Genomic DNA, 19,909 nt, shown 5'->3' on the forward strand with positions numbered 1-19,909 from the left:
ATCGAGTTATCTCTATCACGGTGAAACACAGCAACTGTAAAAACACAAGAGGCCAAACTTGTTTCATTCGCTGTCCTTTGGGGAATAAGAAGCAAAGGATGTATTTTGACTAGAGGGATACCTCACACATAGACATAACAAAGAGGCAATGACAGAGACGCGAGCAGCTCGTGAGCTAGCTTGTGGTAAAGCACCTGCAGGAAAGCACTGTTGATACAGTCCAGACTGATAAACAGACACAATTTGAAGATTTATGCTACTAAAGAGTGGGAAATAAAAGACCAGTGATCTTTATTTATTAGTGGTTCTTGCTAAGGCTAAATATTTTTTTAACTGCATGTTGTTGGAGCAGAGACCCAGCGGTTTGCAGCTGTGGTGCTTGTGTAGGTGACACAGGTTGGAGTTAGTCTTGCAGTTGCAACATTTACCAATTTTAAACACTTCTTCCTATCATTTCCTGTCTCCTCTCTACAATCCGAATAAAAGTGGCAAAAAAGATCAAACAAACTGTAAAGATGGGACTACAAACTGGGTCCTTTGAAGCTTACAACCCTTAAACTTTGGGTTGTTATGCTCTAGTCTTAGTACCCCAACTTACCAGGTGATCAATCTTCGCCAATTTCCAAGCCTTCATAAATCTCTGTAAAGATCTGTCCACATCAGCTACAGTGCAAAACTTTTTGATTTTAAACACGCCCCCTGGTGGTAAAATTTAGTTAATCTGATCAATTTAGAAATGTTTTTGCATTAAACATTTTCGTGTCTTTGCATTAAATTATTTTCTCTCCTTTTTTCAATAGCTATACAGACATGGCATTAAGTCATCTTAGCCTCCTGCGGCCAGTATTGTGCAGATTTCTGCCTTCCATCACGAGGACCCCATTGGTGGCTGCCTTAAGAGTCCCTTCCTTGCCACGAGCGAGCTGTCCCATGGTTCTGCCGAATTATATCCGTCATTATGCCACAAAGAAGAGTAAAGGCAAGTGGAGCACCACAGCTACTTATCCCTCTCAGAGCCACAACAAAGAACTTATATCATAGGGGTAGGAGTGGATATTGTATTTGTTTTCCATAGCAGTGCTTGTTTAGGTTCACTCAAGTGGGTATTGAGCCCTTATGAAGGGAGGAGAGATTCCCCGTCTGACCTCCAAATCCTGCTTTCATTTGTAATTGCTAAAACAGTCAGCCTGCATGCTGGTATCTCCATCTCGTTTCTTTTGAAGCCATCAGTGATGAAGACATTGTTGTTTCTTTCTTCATGTTACTTTTTTGATGTTAGCAAAGGCAAAAGGCCAGACAGCCAAAGTGAACATCAATGCAGCATTGGTGGAGGATATTATCAGTCTAGACAAGGTGAAGGAAGACATGGCGGCTGTCCTGATGACCCTGAAGGACGATTTCAGCCGCAACCTCAGCATCCGAACCTCACCAGGTCAGGAACTAGCGACACACAGACAGTCATGCAACCCTGTCTCAGTTGCCCAAATATCTCAAGCTCGTCACTTTTACCTACAGTAAAGTACCCTAAAGCTGCTTTCACACTGCCAGCGACATGCATCGACAAAATGACCTCATCTCATTCATTTTCAATGAGAGCTGGCGACACATGCGACCGTTGGCGACCGGATGTGGGCGTGTCCAGCGACGTGACAAAGTTAAGAAATGTTGTACTTTATGCAAATGAAGAGCGACTTTTGGGAGCTACAGCCAATACGAGAGAAGACGGTAGAGCTCACGTGATCCTTCTCTCTCTCAGCTCCTGCAGTGACTGAAAGATAAGAGGAAAGGACTCTCCATACACACCACTAGCGACCTAACCGTCAGCCACTGGCGACATGCAGCGACAAAGTCGCCGGCAGTGTGAGCGCAGTTTTAGGCTCCGAAACACTCACGGCAACAGTATAACTTCAAAGAACTATACTTTCTTTTGGGGAAACTTAAATGAACAATATGTATTAAGAAAAATGGAAAACAAAAAAATATTTTAAAATAACCATAAAAACATTTGCGCTCACACGGAGCTTACATAGAAACCAATACTGACGGCATGAGGGTAATGCACAGATATGAAAGTCCACATAAAGGCTATCACATTTTTATCATTTCACAATGTTATTATTCAGAGAAGCAAGTGGTGAAAGTCTGCTTTTTGTAAAATGCGCTCTGCTGGTGTTCACATATACTGGTTTGATCAGCTTCCAAGTTTGCTGTGCATTTTCTTTCCACCAATAAAAGCTGAACTTCGCCTGTTGGTTTGCATGACTCTAACAAGCATCAAATACAAATAGAGTAGAATTCAGTAAGAATCCAGATAGTACAAGGATTGCCACACATTGCTTTGTGTGAAAGCACTGACCCATAATATCTTCTCTTTCATCCAAAACCTTGATGACAACACATCCACAGCACCCCCCAGTGGACTCAACTGAACTCAACTCGATTACTCATGCACATCCCTAATTAGCAGGCTAGCGGCTACAATGCAATACAGCTTTCGACTGAACGCAACAGCAACTCTGACATCAACACCGTTGCTGTTTATTCATGTACTGTTTAGTCAAATGTTTTTTCATGATCCATAGCTCTGTCACAGGCAAGAAAGTGTTTCTTCTTCTTGTGATGTTTATTGGAGTTTGGCAATCCAGCTTATGGTGCATTAACAACACCTACTGAGCTAGAGTGTGGAGCGTCACAAGAAAGTCTTTCAGTGGAGACAAACGTCAGCTGAAGATGATGAAATTGGAAACAATTCATCGAAAAGAGGTCACACACACCTTATGTAGGATTAAATCCTAAACTGAGTGTTCTTTAAAGGTAGCTTACCCTCTGGGGTTTACTTTTAAACAAACAAGCTATGTTGACAATGATTCTTGAGGTCTAACAAACATGTGGAATGCATATCCTCCCCCATTAATGGTATGAAATGTATATAGTGATAAATATCGATATCGAACGATATGAAAAAAAATAAAATATTGTGATGATATTTTTGGGTATATCGCCCAGCTCTACCGAGAGAACATCATCGCCCGCTGTCACTCAACGTCACCGATAACAGCTGCAAAAAAAATAAACAATCAAAACACCACTTATTGGGGGGCCTGGGTAGCTCAGTGGTAAAATATGCTGGCTACCATCCCTGGAGTTCGCTAGTTCGAATCCCAGGGCATGCTGAGTGACTCCAGCCAGGTCTCCTAAGCAACCAAATTGGCCCGGTTGCTAGGGAGGGTAGAGTCACATGGGGTAACCTCCTCGTGGTCGCTATAATGTGGTTTGTTCTCGGTGGGGCGCATGGTGAATTGAGTGTGGTTGCCGCGGTGGATGGCGTGAAGCCTCCACATGCGCTATGTCTCCGTGGCAACGCGCTCAACAAGCCACGCGATAAGATGCGCGGGTTGACTGTCTCAGACGCGGAGGCTACTGGGATTCGTCCTCCGCCACCCGGACTGAGGTTAATCACTATGCGACCACGAGGACTTAGAGCGCATTGGGAATTGGGCATTCCAAATTGGGAGAAAAAGGGGAAAATCCCCAAAAAAAAAACAACAAAAAAAACACCACTTATTACAACACACAAACGAAATGGAACTGCCTGCTCAAAAACTGGAGATGTTTTTCTTTATTATAGATTTACTCAAAGAAATCTGTTTCAAAAAGTGGTGGGAACAAAATTGGCAAAGGCAAAAAGCGGTAGGGACATTTCCCACCTGTCCCACCTGTAAATGACACCTGTGGTAGTGTATAAAAATCTTCTACAGTATATTTAAGAAAAGAGCCATAATGAATCAGGGGTATTGAAGTAGATGGCATTGTAATGAATAGTTGGAAAAGTGAATTACAATGGCAAGATGTTCAGAGATGTGTAGACCAAGGAACTTGTGGCTTTTAACTCTTTCCATTCAGGTGGACCACATGTTCGCCTCTCTGTGTCTCCCTGAAATCCACTGTCTCCTTAGTTTTGCTGACATTCGAGGAGAGATTTTTGTTGTCACACTATACTGAAAGTGCTCTGACTCCTCCCAGTTTCATCTCCATTGGGGATGTGGCCTTAGATGTTTTTTTCAAAGAAAATATAATGGTAAAGGTGGAGCTATGCAACACAGTAATGCATGAAAAGGAAGTACAGCAGGGGACTGAGCACGAAGCCCTGCATGATGACATGATGGCATGATGATGGTTCATTGATCACCGCTTGTGGGGTTTGAACCAATGTTTCAATTACCAGCCCAGATCTCCAGTTAAGGCTTGCCTGAGAGAATCTGTATGGTTGAGGTCTGTTAGGTTATTTAAGGCTAAATGAGTATTGTGTTACCTCATCCTCCCACAAGGATTAATGCACAGAGATCCACCTTTGCACATATTCTGGCCATTACCATTGTTTCACAAGGTGAGGTCACTTACCTTGTTTGTGATCCTACTTCCTGAAATACATCCAGGTCAACCCTGTTCACTGCATCCCAGTTTCGAAAGACATTTTAAGACATTTGGGTCTAGCAGTGGTAGCCTCTCTTCAAAGTCCATGTTGTTAAATTTCACCTTATGACCTTTTCCAAACCTTACCTCCCCCATCCTTGCTCTTTGGTCAATCTTGGACTTGGATATGGCTTAATCCATGGAACGACTCAGGCTAGTGAGATGGCAGAATGGAATGATGTCTTTTTGTTAAGCAAATCATCTGGCTTTAATTAAGTAGTACATTTATTATGAAGGATGAAAAGGACAGGAGAATCACCTTGGCCAAGGAAGAGAGGTTGCAGAGAAGGGGATTAATGTGGTGACCTGGTGTCTGGGCACACTGCACAGGGATTACGGCCTGTCGGTCTGTCAGCTATAGGATCATCAACTGTTTGTGCTTGGATCTCCACAAATGTACCTTCTCCTGTTCCAGATAAATCTGCCGTCAGAGGACATCGCTTCACAGGCTTGTTTGTATTTTTCCAAACACCTCATCTCAAGAACAAGGGCTGTGCTTCCTTACGATAATCCCTCTAACGTGTTTCCAGCAAATGACTCAGAATTGTTTCCTGAAATCAGTTCTAGCATCAGGCAAATATAGCTTCTGAATATTGAGTAACCTTTAGGTAATTGAATGGAGAGGGCAACAGGTGGTACCATGACCACAAATAGCCCATTTGGCTAATAGCTTCCCTGTTGATCCTCAGTTTTTTAGCAGAGGAAACAGCAATATGTTCCATGCAAGTGTTAGCAGATGTGAACGCTTCCAGGTAACACACGCATGCTAGAATCCAAGCCGATATGGGTTCCAGGGCCAAAGCTATCCACCGCAAGTCCATACTCCAGGCCAAGTGCATGCAGCCAAACCTTTGCTCGCCACATGTCAAGATGGAGATTTGGTCGAAATCCCATTTGCACTGCTAAGCCCGTTCAAAGATTGGACAGATGCTGCTTTTCAAAGATCACTGAAAGGCGAAATATGACCTTCTTAGATGTTGTTGTTGTTCAACAAGTGGGCTGACAAAATGGTACATACAGTATATGGAGAATTTCAAGCTTTTGAGCGTTTTCTCAGAGCAAAAAGTCACATGCAGGTTCTCTTATATCTTGAAAAGATCAAAGTGTAGAAAAAATTGCTCTCCACCCTCTCAGAAATGTGGGATAAAGTAAGGCAGGACAAGGGGAGAGAGACAGAAATATTGTTGTGTGAGGCAAAGCAGATGAGGGAAGGAGACATGCAGGCAAAATGTTCTGGAGAGAATGGAAGAGGTTAGCTGCTTTCATCCCCTGAGGGGAGCGAGACGTGTGGTCACAAAAGTCATAGACAGCTGCCTCTTCATTCGTTCATACTTCGAGACAGAATGTATTCTGTAAAGTATACAGAATGCAGACAAATGTCTAGTCATGAGGCAGAGTGAAATCATTCCTTTTTTTTTTTCTTTTTTTTTTCCTTAAATGCAGTGCCCCCAACTTTCCCAAATTTCAGAATTTAAATGTAATTTTGTTTGGTAAATGTTGTCAAACTGAACTGACTTGAAGAAAATGTATATATTGTAGTTCATCAGGTTCAGAAATTAACGGGGGCTTGGGGCAAAAATGCCACAGAAATTGAAAAAAATGCAGCTGAAATTGGTAATATGGGAGCAAAAAATGCCCTTTGCATAAGTTCCTGTTTTTGTTTTTTTTTTATTTATTTTTTAATTAAAAACATCTGATACAGTTGTGCTCAAAAGTTTGCATACCCTTAGAGAATTGGTAATATATGTACCATTTTTAAAGAAAACATGAGTGAGCAGGCAAAACACATTTCTTTTATTTCTTATGGGATTCATATTCAACTGTAGGTTGTAACAGAATGGCACAATCATAAAACAAAACATGGCAACAAAGAAAAAAATGAAATGACCCCTGTTCAAAAGTCTTTATACCCTTAGTTCTTAATACTGTGTATTGCCCCCTTTAGCATCAATGACAGCGTGCAGTCTTTTGTAATAGTTGTCTATGAGGCCCCAAATTCTTGCAGGTAGTATAGCTGCCCATTCGTCTTGGCAAAATGCCTCCAGGTCATGCAAAGTCTTTGGTTGTTTTGCATGAACCGCACGTTGAGATCTCCCCAGAGTGGCTTGATGATATTAAGGTCAGGAGACTGTGATGGCCACTCCAGAACCTTCACCTTTTTCTGCTGTAACCACTGGAGGGTCAACTTGGCCTTGTGCTTAGGGTCATTGTCGGGCAGCTTTCGTGCAGAAGAATGCAAATTGTCTGCCAGTATTTTCTGATAACATGCTGCATTCATCTTGCCATCAGTTTTCACAAGATTCCCCGTGCCTTTAGAGCTCACACACCCCCAAAACATCAGTGAGCCACCACCATGCTTCACGATGGGGATGGTATTCTTTTCACTATAGGCCTTGTTGACCCCTCTCCAAACAAAGCTGTATTTTGGTCTCATCATTCCAAATTACAGTGTGCCAGAAGCTGTGAGGCGTGTCAAGGTGTTGTCGGGCATATTGTAACCGGGCTTTTTTGTGGCATTGGCGCAGTAAAGGCTTCTTTCTGGCAACTCGACCATGCAGCTCATTTTTGTTCAAGTATCGTCGTATTGTGCTCCTTGAAACAACCACACTGTCTTTTTCCAGAGCAGCCTGTATTTCTGTATACCTGTGGGTTTTTCTTTGTATCCCGAACAATTCTTCTGGCAGTTGTGGCTGAAATCTTTCTTGGTCTAACTGACCTTGGCTTGGTATCAAGAGATCCCTGAATTTTCCACTTCTTAATAAGTGATTGAACAGTACTGACTGGCATTTTCAAGGCTTTGGATATCTTTTTATATCCTTTTCCATCTTTATAAATTTCTATTACCTTGTTACGCAGGTCTTTTGACCGTTCTTTTCTGCTCCCCATGGCTCAGTATCTAGCCTGCTCGGTGAGAGCTAACAAACTCATCGACTATTTATACACGGGCACTAATTGCAATTTAAAAAGCCACAGGTGTGGGATATTAACCTTTAATTGCCATTTCAACCTGTGTGTGTCACCTTGTGTGTCTGTAACAAGGCCAAACATTCAAGGGTATGTAAACTTTTGATCAGGGCCATTTGGGTGATTTCTGTTATTATCTTTATGATTTAAAAAGGAGCCAAACAACTATGATAAATGGCTTCATATGATCACTATCCTTAAATAAAAGACAGTTTTTTTTCATGATCAGTAATACTTTCAAAATCAATGCCAAAATGTCACAATTTCTGCCAGGGTATGCAAACTTTAGAGCACAACTGTATAGTTACAAATACATACATCACAATCTATCTATTTTTTTTTGTTTTGTTTTTTTTTGTTTTTTTTTTTTCATTTTCACCCAATTTGGAATGCCCAATTCCCAATGCATTTATGTCCTCGTGGTCACGTAGTGATTCGCCTCAATCCGGGTGGCAGAGGATGAATCCCAGCTGCCTCCGCGTCTGAGACTGTCAGCCCACGCATCTTATCACGTGGCTTTGCCACGGAGACATAGCACGTGTGGAGGCTTCATGCTACCCACTGCAGCATCCACGCTCAACTCACCACGCGCCCCACCGAGAACGAACCATATTATAGCAACCACGAGGTTACCCCATGTGACTCAACCATCCCTAGCAACCGGGCCAATTTGGTTGCTTAGGAGACCTGGCTGGAGTCACCCAGCACACCCTGGGATTCGAAATAGCAAACTCCAGGGGTGGTAGCCAGCATCTTTACCACTGAGCTACCCAGGTCCCCCATCACAATCTATATTTAAACTTTCGCTGAACATTATTTGTTTCACACCATCCACTGTGCAGATGTTGCCGAGTCAGTAGCGGATATTTTCACCATCACCTGCACAGACGGGCGATTCCGCATCAGTTTGGGGTTGTGTTCCCCCGTGACATTGTCGTTGGATGTTGCTAGTCTCTGTACTCTGTGTCGCTATTGGCTGTTCCTACTGCTGTTGCTTTAATGTTATTGGTGGACTGCACAACTGGCCATAGCTTTAGAAATTCTGATCACATGTAAAATGCACTGGTGGTAAAACTAAGATATCATTCTGATTTGACAAGGAATCAGTTCTCTTGTCTCTAAACATTAAAACTTATTGTTAATTGATCAGGATATGTTAAATAACCGTAATATTAAATAAAACTTTATTAAAGGTGGAATATATGGAAAGGTATATAAAAAATATTCCTACTCCCTTAAAGATATCACTGAAATAAGTGTCATGTGATATCTCACCTGTCTCTTTGATAACTCTAGACTCTGTATACAGCAAACAAAAATGTGTCTGTGGGCAATGACGCTTTCTGCCTGTGAATCATTTTGCATGTTCTCATAGTATTGTAGCTGCAGCAAATTATTGAGGCTTAACGGCATATTCTGATTTATAATTTGTCAGTTGAGGGTGCTATTTCACTACTATTGTGTTTGACAACCGTGGGAACATGCTTTGTGTCAGTTTCAACAGAATCAGTGCGGTGTTTTGGAAAGAGGGGGCTTGGCTTAACCAACGACTCAGTCTTGTGGAAGTTAGAACGGCTAAAATCGCTTACAGAACCTTTAATAATACAAAAATACTTATACAATACAATTTGTAATTATAGAAACATGCCTGTTGACATTGTAACTGAAATCTTACCAAATTAAATTATATTGAATCAAAATTGGAATCTAATTGAATCAAATGAAATTGGGAAATCAATGGCAATACCCAGCCCTACAAATATTATGACGTTGATTTAATTTGATTGGTAACACCCTACTGTATCTCATTTTTGAAATTGATTAAATTGAAGCATTTGACAATAAAGGATATTTTATAAGGTTAGAAAAAAATTGCGCTTGCAAAAAGTAAAAATAAATACCCCTGGAAATCAATTCCACAGGACAAATATTGCCCCCTAATGGAAAAGTTCATTTCTGACCCTTGTAAGTGTATATATCAGAACTTATTCGTATGCTGATATTCCAGCTACAGCTTGGTGTGATGCGATAAAGCGCCAGGATCCTACTAGTAGAGAAAGCTCGGACCAAACGTTTGTGTGAGGTGGATGCATGATGTTTTTGAAACCAGCAAATTGGGTTTCCAAAAGCTTGATGGGAAATTCTTATTGGTCAAAGGATGCCTATATGTTGCAGGAAAATGTTTTTCAACTTTTGGTTGCATGACAAAGCTTCATTTTTCGTTGCCTCACTGTTTAGTTCTGCAGTTTTCGTTGCAACTCACTGGGTAGTTCTGCGTTTTTTTTTTTTTTTGTGTCTCATTGGATAGCTCTGCGGTTTTCGCTTTTTCTCACTGGTTAGTTCCGCAGTTTTTTTTTGCGTATCACTGGGTTGTTCAGCAGCTTTTGTTGCATCTCACTGGGTACTTCCGTGATTTACATAGGGTCTCACTGGGTAGTTCCGCAGTTTTCATTGCGTCTCACTGGGTAGTTCCGCAGTTTTCATTGCGTCTCACTGGGTAGTTCTGCAGTTTTCATTGCGTCTCACTGGGTAGTTCCGCAGTTTTCATTGCGTCTCACTGGGTAGTTCCGCAGTTTTCATTGCGTCTCACTGGGTAGTTCCGCAGTTTTCATTGCGTCTCACTGGGTAGTTCCGCAGTTTTCATTGCGTCTCGCTGGGTAGTTCTGCGGTTTTCGTTGCATCTTGCTGGGTAGTTCTGCGGTTTTTGTTGCGTTTCGCTGGGTAGTTCCGTGGTTGTCTTTGCATCACGTTGGGTAGTTCCGTGGTTTTCGTTGCGTCTGTAATGCGTACTTGACTAGTGGACCAGGAAGATTAACATCAGAAGACTACAAAGCACGAAAGAAGAGGCAGCGGGTATGCTGAATAATTACAGGAGACAGGATTTATGTTTATGTATGACGAATTGTTTTACTGGTGTTTTACATGTTGTTTGTGTTCTTCTGTTGGTTTCGGTTTAAAAAAAAAAAAATAAATATATATATATATATTTACAAGTAAATGCAATAATATAAAACAATGGAATCATTCAAAATGACAGAAAAAATAAAAAATAAGATTACTATTATTTACCATGGGTGCATCCTCTAAATTATTTTATACATGCCGGCATTCACAATTTCAACTGTCAAATTCAGGGAAAAGAATGTAAATTCTTTTTAAAACACTCAAATGGGTTCAATTGAATAAACTTATCTGAATCAGCTGTTACATGTAAATGGGGGGCCTGGGTAGCTCAGTGAGTAAAGACGCTGACTACCACCCCTGGGGTCACGAGATTGAATCCAGGGCATGCTGAGTGACTCCAGCCAGGTTCTCTAAGCAACCAAATTGGCCCAGTTGCTAGGGAGGGTAGAGTCACATGGGGTAACCTTCTCGTGGTCACTATAATGTGTGGTTCTCGCTCTCGGTGGGGCACGTGGTGAGTTGTGCGTGGATGCCGCGGAGAATAGCATGAAGCCTCCACACACGCTATGTCTCCGTGGGTAGTTCCGCAGCTTTTATTGCATCTCACTGGGTAGTTCTGGGCTTTCGTTGCACCTCACTAGGTAGTTACATGGTTTTTGTTTCATCTTACTGGGTAATTTCACTATTTTTGTGTATTTCTGTGGTTTTTGTTGCATCTCGCTGGGTAGTTCTGTGGTTTTTGTTGCATCTCTTAGGTAGTTACTAGGGGTGTAAATCGAACGTTTCATCACGATATGATCTTATATCGATTCTCTTGGTCTGCGATCCAATATTTGCTGATACTTCAAAGTCTGCAGCAATACAATTTTTATTTGATTCGATTCAGGGCCCTGCGATCAATATTCCGATATTATGTACCTGTTTTACACAATCAGTTAATTTTTTATTTGCCCTCAAATGCAACCAAAATATATTTTGAATATTTGATTGAGCTCTCTGAAAAATGCAAAATTAATATCCACATTGGGACATCCACAACAAAATAAGGTACTTCAGATGTTGAAAAAAATTCACACGCAAGTGATCATCAATCATTTGATTACAGCTTATTTTTCAGTTTAATCCAATTCAAAATACTTACCCTTGACTTGTTTCCAACTATCCGTGGCTTCAACTTCCACAGTTGTAATGAAAAATTCTTTTACAGTTAAATTGGATAAATGTTAGAAAGGGTGTTGGTGTAGATGTATAAAGTCTTATAACTGATGCTGGAGCTGAGCAGGTGTTTCTCTTTCCCTCGTTAGTGCTTTTCAGAATGTCGGCATTGTCAAGATGTTTCATATGGTTGAACTTCTCCTTGGTGCTTTAAAATGGCAAATTCTTATGTAAAATTAAAATGGGTCGCATGCGCAACGATTTCGATGGAAGCCCGAATTAATTGCGCATGTGAGCTGCTCTGCATTTGTCATGAGAGCTCACATTTTAAGGAGCGCCTGGTTGATGCGCTCGCACGGATCCTGTCAATGGAGCTCGCATTTCGCGGGAAGCCCGGTTGACGCGTGCACGTGCCGAACGGATAGCAGAGCACAATTTGGCTTCACAGACCCTGCGCACATCCTTGTCCCATATGAAATGCATATTTAGTGCTCAAAGTTAAATAAATGTAATACAGTTGCTTCACCGCCTGACGGACATGCGTACGGACGAGGCTGACATGAGAGTATTAAAATTAAAGGTACATCTTAAAAAAAAGTCTATATTGATATTTACGCGCTGTATCTATAACATTGGATCGTTGGTTATTGGATCGATGTATCGATCCAGATCGATGAATCATTACACCCCTAGTAGTTACACAGTTTTCGTTGCATCTCACTGGGTTGTTCCGTGGCTTTCGTTGCATCTCGCTGGATAATTTCAAGATTTTTATTGCGTCTCACTGAGTAGTTCCGCAGCTTTCATTGCATCTCACTGGGTAGTTCTGCCCACAGTAAAATCTTGTTGGTCCAAACTCATTGGACCTGCTCTAAATAACCATATATTAAACATCTAATATGTTCTGAGTGGCTGTGAGTTTTGTTGTTTCACACATTTTGCTTTCACAAAGTACAGAAAAATTACTTGATAATTTTAACTTGTGATGTGCCAAGTTAGGACTAGCTGTTATAAGCTTTTACTTTGTTTTAAATGTTTTTTTTGTTTTTTCAATTTTAAGTGGTAAATGGGTGAATAATTCACCGTTTTAGAAAAACTATGGTATTTGTGTAAAATTGTGTTTCTATGCGTTTAGGTGCGCTGGACCACATAACAGTCACCACAAAGGATGGCAAATTTCCGCTCAACCAGCTGGGCCAGATATCCATGAAGTCTCCTCAGCTCCTTGTGGTCAATATGACTGGCTTCCCAGAGGTACGGCACCAAAACTATGGATGGTTTCCTAGCAGAACCTCATACCATACCCTCTCCATTCATACTTAGGCATGCATAGTTAAGCACACACACCAAAACACTCTTTCTCTTGCTGAAACCTGAGTGTGATGGACTCTTTCCAGCCTGAGAATTTTAGAGAAATTGATTGATTTTAGGGGGGAAGCCCTTTGTTCTTGGAGAACGATTGAAACGTAGGCCAAGAGTCTGCGGTTAACTGTCAGAGGCCAGGAAATGACCAAAAAGTGCCCTCTGGAACTTATCCCTTTGTTAATGTGTGATATCTCTCTTTCCTTGTGTCTTTCTGCCTCTACATGCATTATGAGACTCTGTCTTTCTGTTTTTTCCTCTCCTTCTCCCACACCACACACTCTGCTGATATATATCCCTCATACTGCCTGATGCTCAGATAAACCTAATGAGATTAATGCTCTCTCATCCTGGCCTCTGTCCTCTCAATACCAAAGTCTCTGGTTTCCTTGTGGTTCTAAAACCCAACAATCCAGTTTCTCCATCCATCCTTCAAGACTCCAAGCATTTGCATGTATATTAGGGGTGGGAACCAGTGGGGACCTGGGGATATAATATTATATCGTTACCTGGGTCACAATATGATGATAATACTGCCATTCTTTATGTTTAGTGTATTGTGATTCAAAAATGTGATGTATTGCTCTATATCTTTTACTCATTAATTTCTCATTCATCTTTATAGGACTTTGTATTTTGAGCAACAAGAACTTCCTGGGTTACTTCAAACTGCAGTACTTTGAAATATCAGATCTCTACTATAATATACTGAATAGTATAAAGGATATACTAATATTCTTATAAATCTCCAAGTTTAACTTTCCTTTTGGTAATAGTGGCTGCGGTGTCACTGAGGTGACAAGTTATGTTATTGATATAACAATTAACTACTTGCAAATGGATTTGGCTCTCTATTCATCACCTCTATATTAACTTGATACAAAAAAAGACGCTGCACAATATTAAGGGGTACGTTTTCATGCTCAGATGACCATAATGCCAGATGCAGCCATTCAGGGCATCAGGAATAACTGGTCATTACCTAACAGGCCTGCATAAAACAACAAAGAGGTGACTGGCCTGGACCGAAAGCAAACAGCTTCGTGATTATTCTAATCCTTTACACACTTCTGGAGAAGAGGCCATTGTTTTCCAGTCATTCATTAAAGGGCCAGAGAAGGTCAAGTCTTGTTGAAAAACAGCAGTGGATGTTGTGTGTTGTGGTGCAGACAGCAGTCATTAGCTTTCTCTCCCCATGTGCATGTGTGGTATCCAGAATAGTTTAGAATGGTTTTTTTTTTTTTTTCGTGCCGACTTTGAACTTTCCTCAGTTTTTAATCATAAGTACAGAAGCTTACTGCTTTTTTTTTTACATATTAACCAGGAGAGTGCCAGTTTTACCGTAAAAGTCTGACGTGTCAGGAATTAATGATGAAATGAAGTTAAGAGAGAATCACACTCACACGCAAACTACGACCACATGAGTCACTGAGTCAGGGAGTTTTTTACAGATGTGTAGATCACAGAACTCCTGGGAAATGCATTTAAGATGATGGGAATGTGTGTACAGTTCTTCATATAAATATATGAAGTGTACTTGTCTGACAGACATCTGAACCTATAATGAGTGAAACTCCAACAATCCTATTCAATGGTAAATTGTCACAGATTGTGCAAATTCATGGGACTAATTCAGTCTAAAAGTAATGTAAGGGGATGTTCAGAATGGCATTCTACTCGTACTACTGCAGTGTATACAATGCATATGATGCACATGATTTGTAAGCATGAATTACCTGGATGACCTGCTTCATTTGCCAAGATATACAGCAGTATAAAGCAGAGCACACAATGCTGTTTATTGTAGCATACTGCATTTTTTATTTATTTTTTAAGTAGTTTTGTTCAGAATATCATACCACCCACTTGTGTCAGCAATTTACATTTATATTAAGGGGCATTCTTTGCATTTGTGAGGACATATTTTTATGAACCAATTCAAACATAAACTGTGTTTCATTAGTTTATGTCAAATGCGTCAATAAAATCAAGTCAATAATGGTAATTCTCAAGACTGAAAATGTATTACCTCTTACCATGAGAATTATATCAACAATAATTCAGATTCTATGCCATGATATGTATAACTAGGAATTGGGGCTGGGTGAAATGGCAACAAAAATTATATCTCTAGTTTTTTACACCCCTAATGACAATACTGAGATTTTGATGTTATTTTGATTCATTGTGCAGCCTAGAAGGATCATGAAATTAGTCCCATGACACGCTCTTTTTAGAAATGTAGTGGCCAAATAAATAGTTCACTACAATCATCACGATATACACTTCATTGCTTAATTTTGTATCGCTAACTAAATCGTCGCAAAAATATTATGAATATTCAGTATATCGCCCAAACCTACTAGAAATATAATAGAATATAAAGAATCATATCAGATATTACAAATAAAAATCAGAAGAATTCATTACGAGGGTACATTTTGAATTTCGAGGGCATTTTTGGTAGCATTTTTGTCCCAAGCACCCACCCCCCCATTAATTTCTGACCCTGCTACTGCAAAGCACTTGACCTTCCTTTTCAGTGTGACGAATTACTCAGATGTTACAGTATATCTGCTGCCATTTTCAACATATTTTTCTTTGCTCATTATTTGATCAGACTGCCAAAAGTTTCCAAATCCAAAGTATTTCTGAGATGATAACTGGATGCTTAATTAAATGCTCAATTAAATATTCAAATTATTAAAAAGAGTGAAAGAGTTATTGTGTGCAAAATTGTAGCACACTGCTGTTTAAATGTATATTGTTGCATTCTGCACTTCATATTATTTTATATGCTATATTTTTAAAAGACATAATTGGCAGTACATAGTATATCTTGCACAGTATGCAGTCAGCAGTGTGCTAGTATTTCATTCCAAACATAACCTAAATCTTTATCCATGAAAGCAGAAGCCCCATGATGTATACATACTACACTGCCTGCACACAAGTTTAGAGTGTATTCTGAGGCTAATCAGGCCACAGGAGTTGTAATAGGTTATGAGGTGAACAGGCAGAAACCCACAAAACTGGGTCACGGTGGGTCATCGCCCTGCACTGCAACCTCTCAGCTCCGTCCCCAGGGATCTGGCTCTGACAGTGCCTCGCAGCGCTTCCTACACCACACACTTCACCCACCCCACCTCCCCAGCCCTCTACCCCTCTCTCTGGAGCTTCATCATGACGAGATCCTGCCCAGTGCTTTCTGGATCAAAGGACCCAGGGTCAGGGTACTTTACTGATCTGGGAGGGGGTGGTCTAGTGAGGGATAAGGGTTGGAGAGATGCAAAGGGATAGTTCACCCAAAAATGAAAACTCTGTCATAATTTATGTACCATTACAGTTGTTGTTCAACTTTTTTCAAGAACGTCATATGGGTTTGGGACAAAAAGAGGGTGAGTAAATGATGACAGAATTTCCATTCTTAGAACTATTACTTTAAGGCAGGGCTTCTCAACTTTGTAAAGCTCAGGGGCCGCATAGCTGGATCCCTGTAGCCTCTATGAGTGATTCTCAAGCAAGGGCGATTCTAGGATTTCGATCTTAGGTGGGGCTCAGCCTCAAATTACACTATAGATGTGCACATTTAATCTATTCCACTCTGTTGCATAGTGTTTGGGTTTTCTTTTTTAACTGTGTTTACATCATTCAAGATAGACAGCTAATATTCATTCTGAATATTGTCATTTTCTATAGTAAACACTGAAAAATAACTGAAAAAACTTAAAGAACCATTCAAAGATTCTCCAATTATTATCAAAAACTGAAGAACATGAATCAATAATTTCGCAACTTTTATAGATTAAAGTTATATAAAACACCACAAAAACATATTTCTAGAATAAATGTCACATTAATTTTTGTCTGTATTTAGTGGCATGAATTAACTCCAGATGATGATTCTCTAGGCACATTAGCTCGTGACTCGAGTCTTTTGAATTTCTTCAAAAGAGAAAATCACTCGGAAAAGATATCTCATTAGACTAACCTGGTAAATATATATATATACACAGTACATCAACAAGGCATTTCCATCCACAGAACTGCCGCTCACTGGATGTTTTTGTTTTTGGCACCATTCGGAGTAAATTCTAGAGACTGTTGTGTGTGAAAATCCCAGAAGATCAGCAGTTACAGAAATACTCAAACCAGCCCGTCTGGCACCAATAATCATGCCACGGTCCAAATCACTGAGATCACATTTTTACCCCATTCTGATAGTTGTGTGAACATTAATTGAAGCTCCTGATCCGTATCTGCATGATTTTATACACTGCACTGCTGCCACGCGATTGGCTGATTAGATAATCGCATGGATGATTGTTGGTGCCATACGGGCTGGTTTGAGTATTTCTGTAACTGCTGATCTACAGGGATTTTCACGCTTAACAGTTTGTGTGTGTGTGTGTGTGTGTGTGTGTGTGTGTATATATATATATATATATATATATATATATATATATATATAGTTTGGCTCCTTTTTAAATCATAATGATAACAGAAATCACCCAAATGGCCCTGATCAAAAGTTTACATACCCTTGAATGTTTGGCCTTGATACAGACACACGAGGTGACACACACAGGTTTAAATGGCAATTAAAGTTTAATTTCCCACACCTGTAGCTTTTTAAATTGCAATTAGTGTCTGTGTATAAATAGGCAATGAGTTTGTTACCTCTCACGTGGATGCACTGAACAGGCTAGATACTGAGCCATGGGGAGCAGAAAAGAACTGTCAAAAGACCTGCGTAACAAGGTAATGGAACTTTATAAAGATGGAAAAAGGATATAAAAAGATATCCAAAGCCTTGAAAATGCCAGTCAGTACTGTTCAATCACTTATTAAGAAGTGGAAAATTCGGGGATCTCTTGATACCAAGCCAAGGTCAGGTAAACCAAGAAAGGTTTCAGCCACAACTGCCAGAAGAATTGTTCGGGATACAAAGAAAAACCCACAGGTAACCTCAGGAGAAATACAGGCTGCTCTGGAAAAAGACGGTGTGGTTGTTTCAAGGAGCACAATACGACGATACTTGAACAAAAATGAGCTGCATGGTCGAGTTTCCAGAAAGAAGCCTTTACTGCACCAGTGCCACAAAAAAGCCCGGTTACAATATGCCCGACAACACCTTGACACGCCTTTGGAGTGACGAGACCAAAATAGAGCTTTATGGTCACAGCCATAAGCGCTATGTTTGGAGAGGGGTCAACAAGGCCTATAATGAAAAGAATACCATCCCCACTGTGAAGCATGGTGGTGGCTCACTGAAGTTTTGGGGGTGTGTGAGCTCCAAAGGCACGGTGAATCTTGTGAAAACTGATGGCAAGTTGAATGCAGCATGTTATCAGAAAATACTGGTAGACAGTTTGCATTCTTCTGCACGAAAGCTGTGCATGGACGCTCTTGGACTTTCCAGCACGACAGTGACCCTAAGTACAAGGCCAAGTTGACCCTCCAGTGGTTACAGCAGAAAAAGGTGAAGGTTCTGGAGTGGCCATCACAGTCTCCTGACCATAATATCATCGAGCCACTCTGGGGAGATCTCAGACGTGCAGTTCATGCAAGACGACCAAAGACTTTGCATGACCTAGAGGCATTTTGCCAAGACGAATGGGCAGCTATAACACCTGCAAGAATTTGGGACCTCATAGACAACTATTACAAAAGACTGCACGCTGTCATTGATGCTAAAGGGGTCAATACACAGTATTAAGAACTAAGGGTATGCAGACATTTGAACCGGGGTCATTTCATTTTTTTCTTTGTTGCCATGTTTTATTTTATGATTGTGCCATTCTGTTATAACCTACAGTTGAATATGAATCCCATAAGAAATAAAAGAAATGTGTTTTGCCTGCTCACTCATGTTTTCTTGAAAAATGGTACATATATTACCAATTCTCCAAGGGTATGCAAACTTTTGAGCACAACTGTGTATATATATATATATATATATATATATATATATATATATATATCACACACACACACAAAATATACAGGTATATACTGCTCCTCCTCTCCTTCAGTCGGTCAACAGACGCTGATCCTCACTCATTCACAAATCGAATGGGGGAATGGAATGTATTTGTTCAGTTGGTCAAACCAATGATATGCTCAGCTGGCACTCCAATGCTTTTGGCAATCTTTACAGGTGGGAAAAGCCACCACAGCAGTCTTGTACTTCGAACTAGTGCTGTGCCACTGGCAAAAGATTTGTGTGCTGTTTGCAGAGACACAGATTTTTAGGTAAATTTTAGGGGGGCTCTGGCCCTCCTAAATAGGGTCTAGCAATGCGTATGTTTTCAAATGAGTTTGAGACCGCGTATTTTTGATTGACAGACCTCGCATGTGCGCATATACTGTTTCTATGAACGTGCGCGCAGACTGATTCCCGCTCTATGTAACATCAGCTATGCTGTTACATCCTTTTGCAGTTTATATCCCTCTCTAAGTGTGCTGTGATTCAGCAATACAAGGAACTACTGTAAATACTCCTGAAAATTGACACCACATAATCAATACAAATTTAGGCTATTGATAAATATATTTTTGATTATGAAATCATAACCCGGGCCACATGCTAAGCATGTTGAGTAGCGCTACTTTAAGGGTTGCAACAGGTACCGCAAACCCAGCTGGCTGTCATTAGCTCTGATGTGTGTGTGATGTGTCCTCAGGCCTTGGCAGCCGTCACCAGCACCTTGCAAGACAGCAGCATGGGACTCAACCCGGAAGTGGAAGGCACTATCATCAGAGTGCCTATTCCCAAGTGAGTGTTTTACCGCCCAGGGCCTAAGTCCTCATGAACACTCTCACCTTTGCTTTTAACATCATTTTCTCTCCTGTTCCTGTCTTTCTATCTGACACCATGCCTGGCTGCCACTTCCTGTTTGTCAATGCAATGGTGATGTCTGTTTAATGTCCACATTGTGACTTTTTAGTGATGGTTACAAAGGCAAGTATTGCATTTTAACAAACCCATGACCCTAAGCATTAAACTTTGGCGAGTAACCAGCCTGATCTCAAGAAACTTACATGACAT

The 19,909-nt window shown here is 40.6% G+C and overlaps 1 protein-coding gene across 2 annotated transcripts in view; it reads left to right on the forward strand.

The window, feature by feature from the left end:
- The window catches only part of mrrf (mitochondrial ribosome recycling factor), a 33,227-nt gene that overhangs the window by 7,061 nt on the left and 6,257 nt on the right, over positions 1 to 19,909 (forward strand). Inside the window, exons 2-5 of one of the 2 annotated variants that reach the window (XM_051685429.1) lie at positions 801 to 979; positions 1,280 to 1,432; positions 12,632 to 12,750; positions 19,545 to 19,636. In XM_051685429.1, the coding sequence (XP_051541389.1) occupies positions 811 to 979; positions 1,280 to 1,432; positions 12,632 to 12,750; positions 19,545 to 19,636 (533 nt within the window). In that variant the 5' untranslated portion in view covers positions 801 to 810. The remainder of the gene's footprint in view (positions 1 to 800; positions 980 to 1,279; positions 1,433 to 12,631; positions 12,751 to 19,544; positions 19,637 to 19,909) is intronic. The other variant, XM_051685430.1, reaches the window with a different exon arrangement.

This window comes from Myxocyprinus asiaticus, chromosome 43 (assembly GCF_019703515.2).
Source record: "Myxocyprinus asiaticus isolate MX2 ecotype Aquarium Trade chromosome 43, UBuf_Myxa_2, whole genome shotgun sequence".
Lineage (NCBI taxonomy): Eukaryota > Metazoa > Chordata > Actinopteri > Cypriniformes > Catostomidae > Myxocyprinus > Myxocyprinus asiaticus.